This window comes from Poecilia reticulata, chromosome 2 (genome assembly GCF_904066995.2).
Source record: "Poecilia reticulata chromosome 2, P_reticulata-male-v2, whole genome shotgun sequence".
In the NCBI taxonomy this organism is placed as follows: domain Eukaryota; kingdom Metazoa; phylum Chordata; class Actinopteri; order Cyprinodontiformes; family Poeciliidae; genus Poecilia; species Poecilia reticulata.
The window spans coordinates 44,270,583-44,286,290 of NC_088831.1; the positions used below are offsets into that span (position 1 = coordinate 44,270,583).

The window sequence follows — 15,708 nt, forward strand, 5'->3', positions numbered from 1 at the left end:
GAAACAACATTTAGAAAAGAGATGAATCAGTTTCATTCAGTAATAAATCAGGTGAGTCTCACCTGGTAGTGCATCAGTATGTGCATAATGTAGTCGTATATTTCGGAGGAGACGCGTCCTTCGGGCTTGTAGGGCAGCAGGACAAACTCGATCCCCAGCAGAGGAACCAGGATGAGCGTAGCTCTGACCGCCTTCATGTACAGACTGGACTCGGCCTGGTGCGTCACCTTCAGCTTGGTGATGAGGACCCGGACGATGTTCAGCAGAAAGAACAGGTTCACCTGGAGGAACAGAAAGTCTCCTCATCAGGCTGACTCTGCTGCTCGTTAGCAAAACGCAGCTGTTTGCAGGTTAGGTGACCTAAATGTGTTCGCAGTAGCCGGAAGGACAGAACAGAAACAAGTTCAGAGTGCTTTATAAGGTACGCCGTCTCTTTAAAACCTCGATTTAACTCTGCGCTGTCCAAACTGTCTGCTCCGAAGTTTAACGGGGCTAAATCTTTATTTTTTCCCCCCCAATTAAAAAAATATTTTAAAATATTGTGAATTATTTCTTTTACCTCACAGTAAAAATGCCAGCGTTGAATTAACACCTATATGTGTCCAAGTCAGCTGGTGTTAAATTCAACAACACAGAGAGTCACATTAACCTTTACAACGGTGCTGGAGTTAAAATATATTAACACCAGTGTAGTGTTGATCACAAGACATAATGTGGTGTTAAAAGGTTAATAATTGACCCACAAGGTGTCAATATCAATCAAAGCCAGTGGAAAATATTCAAAACAATACACAGAAATGGAAAGTTTAACTTTTATTAAACCAATTTCAGTATTAATGTTAATTTAACAAAAAAAATGGGTGTCCATCTTTTAACACTTCCAAAGTGTTACTTTAACACCTGCTGACTTGGACACATATGGACACTTCTGGGTGTTAATTCAACACCTGCATTTTGACTGTAAATAAATAAAAGATGCAATATTTTACTTTTATTATTATGTTACAATTTATAAGTTTGTAATATATTTTTTCCAGAAACAAAAATACAAATTTTCTTCTACAAACTTTTCTGTTTTTGGCCAAATATAATGAATGGGTGTGACCAAGTTTGTTTTTGTTTTGAGTTAAAACTTGTTGAATGTTTGTGATATTACTTATTAGGAGATTTTAAAAAAAGGCTAAAGAAAAAATCTTTGTGTTGTACTTAAGAAGATGTTTAAGAAGATTTAACCTTCCCATGGAAAATATCATCCTAAAATATTACAAAAAGTGTCAGAGAGCCAAATTTGGGCCTCACAAAACTAACCCAGGGACCAGAAATGGCCCATGCGCCGCACTTTAGGCACCCCTGGTTTGGACGGGATTACTTCCTCCCTGCATCCAAATTCCCAGATGTAAACAATAAGATAGTTTAGATCTGTGTGATGTTTTCCTCAGAAAAACAAGCAGCAAAGGTTTCAGAGTTGAAAAATGAAATCAGAGAAAACCTGGAACTCAGAACCAGCCTGGGAGGGCAGATGGACAGATTTCACAAGACAAACACAATTAACCCCCCTAAACACAGCCGAGGCCAGAACCAGAACCAGAACCATTGCGCAACAGACACCCGGAGCGGATCAGCGACGCGCTGACTTCATCTTACCAGCAGAGCTGCACATATGGGGCCGTGGATGATGTAGAGCAGCGACGTCTTGGAGCTGATCCAGCAGCTGCAGCAGCGAACAGAGGACAAGTTTAGGCAACAACGTCCGGCACAGAACCACTGCAGAACTTTTCACTGTCTGAGGCTCACTTATCGTTGTAGTAATAAGTCCGAGCGATGGCGTGGATGGACGCAGGAATCAGAGGAAAGCCTGAAAAATAAAACCAAGCTTCAGTTGCTGTTATTCTGCAACTAACTAGTTACATTTACTTGAGAAACTTTTTTTTTGTTGGGTTTTTTCCCCCCACATCTTAACAGTCCGATGGACTCTGTTTAATCACGGACCAAAACTACAACATTTGTAACCGTTTCAGCTGCGGCGGTTCTCTTTTCACGTCAAGCGATTAAAACTAACCCAAGAACCGCTGAAGAAAACCCTGAACGCCAAAAGGGAAACAACAACGGAGCACCGTCACATTTCAGCGGCTGTAGGATTTTCTCCCCAGTGGTCATTTACTGGTTTGGATGTCGCCCGTTAGCCGCTAAAGCTAACAGGCCCTGCAGCCGCCATTACTGCGAGTCACCGAGTCACGTCCGCCAAACCAGAAGGTTCCATCGCGGCACTAGCAGGAATCTGAACTAAATGACCGTAGCGCCTCATTTCTTACTCGATTTCTATTTAAAAAAATTAAATTATATGGCTTATATGGCCCACGGCTTAAATTAAAGCCAAGAAAACTGCCGATGTTTTTGAGTGTAAAATACATAAATACAGCGGCTGTAGGATTTCCCCAGTGGTCATTTACTGGTTTGGATGTCGCCCGTTAGCCGCTAAAGCTAACAGGCCCTGCAGCCGCCATTACTGCGAGTCACCGAGTCACGTCCGCCATACCAGAAGGTTCCATCGCGGCAGGAGCAGAAATCTGAACTAAATGATCGTAGCGTCTCATTTCTTACTCGATTTCTATTTTAAAAAATTAAATTATATATGGCCACGGCTTAAATTAAAGCCAAGAAAACTGCCGATGTTTTTGAGTGTAAAATACATAAATACATCGATAAACGGTCCGGGTTTCTGTCACGCTGAAAAACAGGACTAAGCAAATGTATCTTTTATACTGATCGGTAATTTAATTTTACATTTATCTTTTTTTTTTTTTTTTTTTTTTAATTATAGCGGCTGCGTCATAGCAAAGGTAAAATAAACTGATAAATAAGGTGAAGAAAACTAAACCAGTTATCCTGCTTGTCCTCGCCCAGCTGACCCGTTGCCACGGCAACAGAGCAGCGCCGTATTTAACATATTACCCAGAATGCCCTGCGCTGTAGTCCACTTCCTGCTTTTGGTGCGGCCTCTGGTCTGCTTGGCGTTCATATCATTCTAACCGAGCCAGAGTTTTTTTTTTGTTTTTAGGACCGGAGATTTTTTTTTTTTTTCTGTTTTTGTTGTTTTTTTCGGTTAAATTACGAATTCAGTTCTTCACAATAGACAAACAGACTGGAGTTTGATTAAATCAATAAATCTTGGGAGTATTTTTTTTTTACTGCGCTTATAACTTTTTACTTTTACTCAAGTAATGTTCTACTCTGACTGGAGTTAAATATATATGCATCTTCTACGCACGGGATGAAAAACAAACACGTTTTAACCGAAAAACGCACACCTGCAGTTTCTACTAACTTTTCACAAGTTTTATTTTGAAAGGAACTGATTCATTTTTGTTATTTATATGAATTACTGGCATTTCAGTCCCTAAAATGCCAAAATTATTTCCTCTTTAGTTTAATATTTTGGTCCGTCTGATGATGTAATTTTTAAATATTAAATGATTGATCATTCATGATCATGAGTAGACTTTTTAACTTTAATGTGAGTGATATCTCTGGGCTATGGAAGCCCATTTCTGCCATGAAAAAAAAAAAAGTTAAACAGGAAGTCATAATTTCGACTTTCAAAGTCATAATTATGAGATTTAAAGTCATAATTATGAGATTTAAAGTCATAATTATGAGATTTAAAGTCATAATTTCGACTTTCAAAGTCATAATTATGAGATTTAAAGTCATAATTATGAGATTTAAAGTCATAATTTCGACTTTCAAAGTCATAATTATGAGATTTAAAGTCATAATTATGAGATTTAAAGTCATAATTATGAGATTTAAAGTCATAATTTCGATTTTCAAAGTCATAATTTCGACTTTCAAAGTCATAATTATGAGATTTAAAGTCATAATTATGAGATTTAAAGTCATAATTATGACTTTAAATCTCATAATTATGACTTTAAATCTCATAATTATGACTTTGAAAGTCGAAATTATGACTTCCTGTTTAACTTTTTTTTTTTTCTTGGCAGAAATGGGCTTCCATACTGGGCGCTGTGCGCTGCCCTGCTGAGGTTTCTGTCCACTCACCCCAGCCGAGCAGATAGTACCACATGAGGTGCTGCTTCTCGGCGAACACGGCCACCACGATGAGCGTGTGAAGGTAAATCCCCTCACACAGCATCCAGAAGTAATTACAGCCAAACAGGTAGAGGTGGATAAACTGGGACACCTTACAGCTCATCTACGGAAACACACAAAGCGGCGATGTAGAAATTATCAGACGTGACGGAGGCAGGAAAACGTCCCAGCAGTTTCTATAAAACATGCAAGTATAACTGCCAAAAACTGGAAATAAATCAGTCAAAATGAGAATTAGATGAATTTTATATCACATAAAAACAAGAAACATTTTTATTTTTACGAGAAAGTTTCTTGTTTTAATGTTTTGACCTGACAAAACAAATATAAAGTTAATTTTAGTTTAAAGAATTTAATTTTATGCCTTAATTGTTTCATTAATCGAGTAAAGTGCATTCAACATATCCAGCTCAGTTAGGATGGTTTGTTTAGCTAGCATGCATAGCATTATTAGCATAGTTAGCATATCTGGAACAGTTAGCATGATTAATGTAAATAGTTGAGGCTGTTAGCGTCAATGTTTAGTGTAGCTAGGAAACCCAACACGGTTGATGCAGTTAGCATATTAAACGACATTAGCATGGTTAGCATATCTGGAACAGTTAGCATGATTAATGTAAATAGTTGAGGCAGTTAGCGTCAATGTTTAGTGTAGCTAGGAAACCCAACACGGTTGATGCAGTTAGCATATTAAACGACATTAGCATAGTTAGCATATCTGGAACAGTTAGCATGATTAATGTAAATAGTTGAGGCAGTTAGCATCAATGTTTAGTGTAGCTAGGAAACCCAACACGGTTGATGCAGTTAGCATATTAAACGACATTAGCATGGTTAGCATATCTGGAACAGTTAGCATGATTAATGTAAATAGTTGAGGCAGTTAGCGTCAATGTTTAGTGTAGCTAGTAAACCCAACACGGTTGATGCAGTTAGCATATTAAACGACATTAGCATAGTTAGCATATCTGGAACAGTTAGCATGATTAATGTAAATAGTTGAGGCAGTTAGCATCATGGATCTGAACCAAACAATGAACTTACTGGATTTCTTTGCACCAGCTCCCGGTTGTTAGCCACTGCAGTTAGCCAAAAGATAGTGATGACAGAGTTCAGAACAAAAGAGAAGAAAAGGTTCTTGTGAAGAGTAATCCTCTGGCAACTCAGACTTCTGCAAGAAAAGCCAGATGTTTTCATCCAGTCAGGTGAGAATCGGTGAATAAAACCTCAACTTGGAGCAGGTTGATGTTGGGAACTTACTTGAAATGGAAGAAAATAGCCAGTGAGATGAAGAGGGACACCAGGGAGAGTCCGTGGCCAATGAGGGTCAAGTAGAAGTGATTCATCGCCGTCTGGAAAGAAGCAGAAGATAAATTTGGTCAAAAAAATCCCCATGAGGTGCGACGTCGTAATTTCAAACACTTCCTTGTTCATCCCGCCAACCAGCCAAGGTGCAATCTGGAGGTGTGTGCACACTTCTCTTTCTGGGAGCCTTTTTCCACAGAGGCTCATATTTACAGGTTGGTTTTTTTTTGCTACTTGGTGAAATCTTTTTGTTGTAGCAGTTTTGGACGTTTTCACACCCGATAGGCAAGAAGAATCGGTTCAGTTGGACCCAAAACTTCACCATCTGTTCCTCCTCCAGCTGCTGTGGTTCTCTGTCTGTGTGCTGTGAGTCAAACCAACCAAACCCTTTGAGAAACCTGTTCCCCTTGCTAGCTAGCTAGCAAGGGGAACAGGTTTGACACCCGATAGGTTTGACACCTAGCTAGCTAGCTAGCAAGGGGAACAGGTTTGACACCCGATAGGTTTGACACCTAGCTAGCTAGCTAGCAAGGGGAACAGGTTTGACACCCGATAGGTTTGACACCTAGCTAGCTAGCTAGCAAGGGAAACAGGTTTGACACCCGATAGGTTTGATACCTAGCTAGCTAGCTAACAAGGGAAACAGGTTTGACACCCGATAGGTTTGACACCTAGCTAGCTAGCTAGCTAGCAAGGGGAACAGGTTTGACACCCGATAGGTTTGACACCTAGCTAGCTAGCTAGCAAGGGAAACAGGTTTGACACCCGATAGGTTTGACACCTAGCTAGCTAGCTAGCAAGGGGAACAGGTTTGACACCTGATAGGTTTGACACCTAGCTAGCTAGCTAGCAAGGGAAACAGGTTTGACACCCGATAGGTTTGACACCTAGCTAGCTAGCTAGCTAGCAAGGGGAACAGGTTTGACACCCGATAGGTTTGACACCTAGCTAGCTAGCTAGCAAGGGAAACAGGTTTGACACCCGATAGGTTTGACACCTAGCTAGCTAGCTAGCTAGCAAGGGGAACAGGTTTGACACCCGATAGGTTTGACACCTAGCTAGCTAGCTAGCAAGGGAAACAGGTTTGACACCCGATAGGTTTGACACCTAGCTAGCTAGCTAGCAAGGGAAACAAGTTTGACACCCGATAGGTTTGACACCTAGCTAGCTAGCTAGCTAGCAAGGGGAACAGGTTTGACACCCGATAGGTTTGACACCTAGCTAGCTAGCTAGCAAGGGGAACAGGTTTGACACCCGATAGGTTTGACACCTAGCTAGCTAGCTAGCAAGGGAAATAGGTTTGACACCCGATAGGTTTGACACCTAGCTAGCTAGCTAGCAAGGGGAACAGGTTTCTCAAAGGGTTTGGTTGGTTTGACTCAACCAAACCCTTTGACTCAACCAAACCCTAGTTAGCTAGCTAGGTGTCAGCTACAAATAGTGACATAATCGAGTTGTTACAGCGATGCCACTGAGAAACCACAGCTGATTGGATTGGACAGCTGCACAGCTCCCTGATATTCTGTCAACATAAATGTTTTGGGAAAACACTCAGAGCGCTGAAGCCTGGGGGCGTCAGAGAGACGCCGCCGGTCTGAACTGGAACGTTAGCGCTCACCGCTAGCACATCACCAGCAGACGAGTCTTTCCACTGCCTCGTACTTGCAGTTTGTTGTTGTTTTTAATGGTTTTTTAAAATGTTGAATATTGTGAGCTACAAGCCACAATAGTGCCTGAATTCTCCCTGAATGTGTGACGTTTTCAGCATCTTCCTGCCGTTCCTGTGGTAAAGTGACGCACCATGATTCCCTCGTTGGTGTGTTCGTTGCAGCGCGTGTAGTTGGTCCAGGTCCGGTTGCTCTCAGGATGGACGAACCACTGGCCGCCGTCGGTGCAAATCTTTGTCACCATTTCTGAAAGACAAAAAAAAAAACGTTTAAAAAACATGTTTTTTTCCTGTTAAAAGGGAAGATTTACTCCCCACCGTCACCACAGGATGAAGGAAACCGGCAGAAATGTTTGGTGTTTGTCGTTTTCCTCACCGGAAGGATCAAAATCCTGGAAGTAGTCCGGGCAGTGCTGCTCCGACGTGACTCCGGCTTGAGTGTCATCCCAGCACAGCCATCCGTCCCACGTCCGATTACACATGGGCTCTGAAACCACGGAGGGAGACGCTTCAACGGGCGAGTTTTTACAGTGCAAACCACCAAGCAGACATAAAATTATCACCTTTTGCAGCCAGAACAGGCCTGACCCAGCAGCATGTTAGCCGTTAAGAGTGACCTATTGCACTTTCCCTGGCAGGTGGGGAAACGACAACGGCCTACACAAAACATGGTCATCACATTTTCTGCACAAGATTTAAATTTAATCTGAGCAGTTCTGTCTAATTTCATCTTTTCAGGACCTCTTGTCCCTCCATCCATCCATCCATCCATTTTCTACACCCTTGTCCCTCAGTGGGGTCAGGAGGTGCTGGTGCCCATCTCCAGCCAACGTTTCGGGCGAGAGGCGGGGTCACCTGGACAGGTCACCAGTCTGTCACAGGGCAACACAGAGACACACAACCATGCACACACACACTCACACCTAGGGGCAATTTGGAGAGGCCAGTTAACCTGACAGTCATGTTTTTGGACTGTGGGAGGAAACCGGAGTACCTGGAGAAAACCCACCATGCACAGGGAGAACATGGAGACTCCATGCAGAAAGACCGGGAATCGAACCCAGAACCTTCTTGCTGCAAGGCAACAGCTCTACCAACTGCCCCACTGTGCAGCCCACCTCTTGTCCCTTTAAATCTAAATAAGTTGCTGCTGGCCACGCCCCCTCCGACTTTACAATTATACAACCGTACATGTTTGAAAGGCATCAGTAGAGCCTCCTGCACAACCAACAAGAATACAGCAAGTGTTTTCTGGATAGTAAGTCAATAACTTAAAATCTTTTCTTGTGTTTTCCAGCAGCCATTGTACAGCTGCAGAACCAGCTGACCAAACATGCTGGAGTTCTGCTTCGGTTGCTAGGTAAGGGGCTACCATGTGAAGGCTACCATGTCTGCCGTGTGCGTCGTCCTTCATGATCTTCTGGTAGCACTCGAACTGCGCCGTGACGATCTTGTTCCTGGTGATCCCGAAGTCGTGGTAGACGTTGTTGGGATGCTGCTGCTGGCTTTCATTCACTTCCATGCTGGCCCTCACCAGGAACTGAAAATACGACGTTAAGAGCAAAACAATGAATCCACGCAGTGTCCAGACGGAAGAGTCAGGAGCGTCTGACCGGACCAAACCCTGTTAGCCGCTAGCTACGGATGACTGAGTGCAGCGGGAAGTCGCTCTGCAACAGGAAACTACGCTACAGCACTCAGTGGGTCGGACAACATTTAGCTGGAATGTCAAAGTTCAGAAACACAATGAAGATCCAACATGGAGAACTGTTGCATGATAGCCTGCATGCTAACGTTAGCTTGATAGTTACAATAGTATATACGCACATTTTGATATGATAGCTAAATTTAACTGAAACAGTCTATGGTAGCTAGTTTTCTTTAAAGTTGTTAGTGTTATTCTATGTTAGCGTGATAGCACATAAGCTAATGTTAGCTTAATAGGTAGAATTTGCCTTTTTAACTATTTCTTGCTTGTGCATTGCTGTTGACAAACTAAATGGAGTTATTCTGTTTGTCAACATGCTAGTGATAGCCAGCATGCTAGCGATAGCCCACAAACCAGTGTTAGCTTGATAGATACAGTAGCGTTTTAACCATTTTGTATACAAAAGCTAAGTTTAACATACAGAACTGGGTTAATCTGTGCTTGTTATTTTTGTTTGCACAATAGATATGCTAGTTATCTAGCATATCTATTCTAGATAGATAGATAACTAGCATATCTATGCTAGATAACTAGCATATCTAGCTAGATATGCTAGTTATCTAGCATATCTATTCTAGATAGATAGATAACTAGCATATCTATGCTAGATAACTAGCATATCTAGCTAGATATGCTAGCATATCTAGTATATGCAAGATATGCTAGCATATCTAGCACATGCTAGATATGCTAGCATATATAGAATATGCTAGCATATCTAGTATATGCTAGCATATCTAGAATATGCTAGCATATGCTAGATATGCTAGCATATCATATGCTAGCATATCTAGTATATGCTAGCATATCTATGCTAGCATATACTAGATATGATAGCATATATATGCTAGCATATACTAGATATGATAGCATATATATGCTAGCACCATTCAACCATGATACCAAGCTGACATTAGCTTAATTTTTGCTTATATGTTGCTGTTTGCATATTGAATAGTTATTCTACATTAGTCAACATGCTAGTGACAGACTTAATATGCTAACATAAGTGGATAAAGCAGGATAACATCTAATTCCTAGATCGTGTTTCATGTTGTCTTACTGTTTTTAGGTTGCACAAAAGAACGAGTGCGACCATCCAGCTCCATCTGAAGCCGCCTAATTTCCTCTCTGCCATGTCAGCTAACGATGATTCACCAGCTTCGGGTCTGAAACGGGAAACAACAAACAATTAAAAGCTGCTCCACTGATCTTCTTCTACCGAGACTAAACTTCAATTTATGTAACTTTAGCCAGGAGGAATACAAATGTCAAAAAAATAAACAACGTAAATCAACATTTACATGATCAAAAACAAGCAAAACATGTCATAATTGAAAAAACTGCCACGTTATAGCAGCGTAATCAGAGGAAACAGGCGTCGTGTGGGTCACTCAAAGTAAGAAGCTCCTGCAGCGAATTGGGTTGAGAAATCAAAGGGACACCAGGGAGAACGAAACAACAACGGATGCTTCCTGAAAACAGCTCATATTTTTGGCCGCTCTGCTGCTTTTTAAAAAGCCACACATCGTTAGCATTCAGTCGCCGAACCTGAACCGAGGCAGGCGCTGTAAATCATGCGCGTTCACGGCCTTCACTTCTAAAGGCTGAGCTCTGGAGGGTTGGCTGGACCAACTGGGGCTCCAAGGCGAAACATCTACTTTACAGGCTAATCCGTGTAAATTCAACTAAATATGACCAGAAGCAGGAAACAGCATCAAGCTAGCATAAAGCTAACACATAAATGCAGTAATAAGGGCTACTGAGAGACAAACTACCGGGGACTCATAGTAAATATTCAGACAAAAGCTAACAGCTAATCAAGTAAAGCTAGCAGCTTAACAGAGAGAAGTTTAGCTAGCAGCTAATCAAGTAAAGCTAGCAGCTTAACAGAGAGAAGTTTAGCTAGCAGCTAATCAAGTAAAGCTAGCAGCTTAACAGAGAGAAGTTTAGCTAGCAGCTAATCAAGTAAAGCTAGCAGCTTAACAGAGAGAAGTTTAGCTAGCAGCTAATCAAGTAAAGCTAGCAGCTTAACAGAGAGAAGTTTAGCTAGCAGCTAATCAAGTAAAGCTGGCAGCTTAACAGAGAGAAGTTTAGCTAGCAGCTAATCAAGTAAAGCTAGCAGCTTAACAGAGAGAAGTTTAGCTAGCAGCTAATCAAGTAAAGCTAGCAGCTTAACAGAGAGAAGTTTAGCTAGCAGCTAATCAAGTAAAGCTAGCAGCTTAACAGAGAGAAGTAAAGTTAGCAGCTAATCAGAGACAAGCTAACAGATGTTCAGAGTCCTGGGGAAACAATTTCCTCAATCTGAAAAAATAATAAAAACTTTAATAGCAATGTAAGCAAATCCAATAATAAACATTTTAACACTTTTAGGGTATTAGCTCTCACACTCTGCTAACAGAAACAAAATGGTGGAAAATCCGCACCCTGAGTCCGTATCAAAGACAAGAGATAAATCCTCTAACTGCTAAAATCTGACTCCAGTTTTGTTTGCACTCGGTCTTCTTTGGAGGCCTTTGTGCCATTTGCTTCAGTGGCTTTCGGTGCAGCGCCCCCCACAGGCAGGGAGGTGAAAGAGAAGGAAAAATCACAGAATCTAAAAATGTAGCAAATGTTGCAACTTTGGTCCCCAGTCAAACTGAGTCTATCAGGAGTGAAAACTGTAATGAACCGTGAGTTATAGGCAGGGGTGAAAGTAAAGGGGTACGGCAGGGTACCGCTACCCCTAAAAGATTTAGCGGGGGGACGCAGTACCTGCAGGGGGAGGAGCGGCTGTCTGCTGTAAAACATGAAGGGGTTCACTGATCAGCCGTGACTGATTAGTTTTTCAAGAACAATCTGAAACACGACTTAATCAGTTAATAAGTAACTTTGTTCCCATTTCATATTGTTTCTGAACTGTTCTTTGCTAGAGCAGCGGTCTTATATGTCGATCGTGGAAAGTTTTGAGTCGATCTCGGCATCAGGAGACAAACTGAACTCAGCATGACGCCGAGAGCAGCTCGTCCTCTGATTGGCTTAAAACGTTCATAGCTCTATTAAAGAACAACAACAGAAAAATCAACAAAACGTGTTCAAATTAACGACCCAACAACAATAATAACCTCAGTGATTATTGTTTCAACAAGGTGTTGCGCAATCCGGTTCCATTACCAAAATAAGAGCATAGCAGGAGATTAAAATGAACTAATCGACCTCCGCTGTGGACTGAACGTCTTTAACGTGACCTCTGGTCGGCCTGTGGAGCGCGGGCGGTTGCCGTGGCAACGGGTGTGATTAAACGACAGAGAGAGAGTAAAAAAGGTGCGAGTGGTTCAGAGTCGATCACCTGTTCAGGTTGTTTTACCTTTGACCTTTAGAGCCGCTGTAGTTCCTGAACGTTCAATAAACGACAAAACTTGGACTAATGACCTCGTTCTGTGTGACGTCATTTACAACAAACATCAAACGCGGTAAATGTGTTTCATTAAGTATTTGACAAACAAAATGGCCTCCACCGCGATAATTATGTGACATTAAATTAATTGTCTGATATAAAAATAGTTTGGTGCTTTGAGAGGCTTTTCTTTATCAAACAATTTTGTTTTTTTGCCTCTTATTTAATAGAAATATTGATGTTGATGAGATTTTCTCCAAAATAATAACCTTGTTCAACCTTTAAAGCTCCACTGTTGAAGCTCTAACATTCACAAATGAAATAAAATCCAGTCCAACATCTGGTTTGAGGTGATTCCTCTGGAACCTGTTGGAGGAAAAATATCCCAACTTCAGAAGATGAGCTTTAACCTAACAGAGCTCTGTGGTTCCTCCTGTCAATATGAGAGTCAGGGTGAGGAGGCGCTATGTTAGGAAGAGAAGCTGCAGGATCTTCAGAACAAACAGGTCATGATGCTGGGCTGCTGATTATCCCTCTGTCTGGACACAGGACCAATAGAACCAGTTTACAAGATAAAATGAATGGTTATAAACCAGTCATGGGAAACTGGGATGCTCTCCATGCCATGATGTTCAGGATTTAGGTCTCATGGTGTCAACATTGCAGCCGGTGGGCTGAAGGAGGAAATGCAGCTTCATTTTGTTCAATTCAAGGGCTACCAGCTTCACCCCTGGTTATATGTGAACCTGAACCTGAATAAAATATGCAATTAATGCAACTTTGTTCTCCAACAATACGGCATATGAACCTCCTGAAGAGCAGCAGCTGATATCGCTAGCTGAGCTGTTGCTAGCTGAGCTGTTGCTAGCTGAGCTGTCGCTAGCTGAGCTGTCGCTAGCTGAGCTGTCGCTATCTGAGCTGTCGCTAGCTGAGCTGTCGCTAGCTGAGCTGTCGCTATCTGAGCTGTCGCTATCTGAGCTGTCGCTAGCTGAGCTGTCGCTAGCTGAGCTGTCGCTAGCCGAGCTGTCGCTATCCGAGCTGTCGCTAGCCGAGCTGTCGCTATCTGAGCTGTTGCTATCTGAGCTGTTGCTAGCTGAGCTGTTGCTATCTGAGCTGTTGCTAGCTGAGCTGTTGCTAGCTGAGCTGTTGCTATCTGAGCTGTTGCTATCTGAGCTGTTGCTAGCTGAGCTGTTGCTATCTGAGCTGTTGCTAGCTGAGCTGTCGCTATCTGAGCTGTTGCTAGCTGAGCTGTTGCTATCTGAGCTGTTGCTATCTGAGCTGTTGCTATCTGAGCTGTTGCTAGCTGAGCTGTTGCTATCTGAGCTGTTGCTATCTGAGCTGTTGCTATCTGAGCTGTTGCTAGCTGTTGCTATCTGAGCTGTTGCTAGCTGAGCTGTTGCTATCTGAGCTGTTGCTATCTGAGCTGTTGCTATCTGAGCTGTTGCTATCTGAGCTGTTGCTATCTGAGCTGTTGCTAGCTGAGCTGTTGCTATCTTAGCTGTTGCTATCTGAGCTGTTGCTATCTGAGCTGTTGCTATCTGAGCTGTTGCTATCTGAGCTGTTGCTATCTTAGCACGGTGAGCTGCTGAACATCTGCGGCTGGGTTTTATGAGCAGCAGCAGATGTTCATACGCTGAACACGATGCTGTTCCTCGTGTTCAGCGTATGGAGGGGCCAAGCCTGGACGTGACCAGCTGGTTTTCATTTCAAACGACGAAGCTGCTCCTCTGTCTGCTGCTACGTCTCCACAAAACAACAGTTTCTACTGAAACCAGCAACACAAGCCGACGGGACATTCCTGCAACCTTCAATTTGCATTGTTTGGGTAACAAATCAAAATCCTCCGGCTGCAGCCGGGCGAACGCAGAGGAATAAAGGCGAAGGGGGGTCATCTGACCTCCGGGTCGCTGCGCGGCGTTACGAGAGCTTTTCTCCGGCAGGGAGGGAGGCGGAACAGCATAGCTGTGATCTGCAAATTGGAAACAGCCATCAGAAGGTCAGCTGCTCCGTCACGCATGAATGGAAACACACAACGAAAATGTCCACAAGCACACGGCGGCGGCCGCCCTGCCAAGTTCCCCAGCTGTTTCCTGGCCGATCCTGGACCGAGTCCCGGCTAGCGGACGTCGAGAGAAGGTCTTCCCAGCGCAAACGCTGCGGATCGGTTCTTCTAATTGGGCTAACGTCAATTTATTTAACAAAATTAAATCTGTTGGTCAAACCGGTCAGGATGAACCGGAGTCTCTGGTGACGCCATGAACAGAGACGTCCGCTTCGCGTCGCAGTTAAACTAGGAAGTGGTTCATTTTCTAAAATATGCGTTTTCTTATGTTCGACCCGCTGAGTATTTACTTTAGGTTTGATAAAGAGTGAAGCTAAGTTAGCTTAGCTAACAGCTGCTGAGAAACAACTCAGAGTAAAACTAGCGGCTAATTAAAGTTGCTAACTACTTGCTAATTAGAAGCTACCAGGTACAAGCATAGCTGTTAGCTGCTACTCATAGTAAAACTAGCGGCTAATTAAAGTTGCTAACTACTTGCTAATTAGAAGCTACAAGGTACAAGCATAGCTGTTAGCTGCTACTCATAGTAAAACTAGCAACTAATTAAAGTTGCTAACTACTTGCTAATTAGAAGCTACAAGGTACAAGCATAGCTGTTAGCTGCTACTCAGTAAAACTAGCAGCTAATTAAAGTTGCTAACTACTTGCTAATTAGAAGCTACAAGGTACAAGCATAGCTGTTAGCTGCTACTCAGAGTAAAACTAGCAGCTAATTAAAGTTGCTAACTACTTGATAATTAGAAGCTACAAGGTACAAGCATAGCTGTTAGCTGCTACTCAGTAAAACTAGCAGCTAATTAAAGTTGCTAACTACTTGCTAATTAGAAGCTACAAGGTACAATTATAGCTGTTAGCTGCTACTCAGAGTAAAACTAGCAGCTAATTAAAGTTGCTAACTACTTGCTAATTAGAAGCTACAAGGTACAAGCATAGCTGTTAGCTGCTACTCAGAGTAAAACTAGCGGCTAATTAAAGTTGCTAACTACTTGCTAATTAGAAGCTACAAGGTACAAGCATAGCTGTTAGCTGCTACTCATAGTAAAACTAGCAGCTAATTAAAGTTGCTAACTACTTGCTAATTAGAAGCTACAAGGTACAAGCATAGCTGTTAGCTGCTACTCAGAGTAAAACTAGCGGCTAATTAAAGTTGCTAACTACTTGCTAATTAGAAGCTACAAGGTACAAGCATAGCTGTTAGCTGCTACTCAGAGTAAAACTAGCAACTAATTAAAGTTGCTAACTACTTGCTAATTAGAAGCTACAAGGTACAAGCATAGCTGTTAGCTGCTACTCAGAGTAAAACTAGCAGCTAATTAAAGTTGCTAACTACTTGATAATTAGAAGCTACAAGGTACAAGCATAGCTGTTAGCTGCTACTCATAGTAAATCTAGCGGCTAATCAGAGTCCAGCGAGTGGCTAGTAGGCGTCAAAACATCAGGAGACAAGCTAACGGCTACACTGCTAAGCTGGGCGCTTG

At 42.4% G+C, this 15,708-nt stretch overlaps 1 protein-coding gene across 1 annotated transcript in view; it reads right to left on the bottom strand.

Moving 5' to 3' along the window:
* calcrla (calcitonin receptor-like a) overlaps positions 1-15,708 on the bottom strand; it is a 38,449-nt gene that overhangs the window by 9,097 nt on the left and 13,644 nt on the right. The window contains exons 2-11 of the mRNA XM_008404245.3: positions 9,856-9,961; positions 8,471-8,624; positions 7,461-7,571; positions 7,219-7,331; positions 5,374-5,465; positions 5,158-5,284; positions 4,063-4,216; positions 1,795-1,855; positions 1,645-1,711; positions 63-281 (exon numbers count right to left, since the gene is read on the bottom strand). Of these exons, the coding sequence (XP_008402467.1) occupies positions 63-281; positions 1,645-1,711; positions 1,795-1,855; positions 4,063-4,216; positions 5,158-5,284; positions 5,374-5,465; positions 7,219-7,331; positions 7,461-7,571; positions 8,471-8,624; positions 9,856-9,930 (1,173 nt within the window). The 5' untranslated portion in view covers positions 9,931-9,961. The remainder of the gene's footprint in view (positions 1-62; positions 282-1,644; positions 1,712-1,794; positions 1,856-4,062; positions 4,217-5,157; positions 5,285-5,373; positions 5,466-7,218; positions 7,332-7,460; positions 7,572-8,470; positions 8,625-9,855; positions 9,962-15,708) is intronic.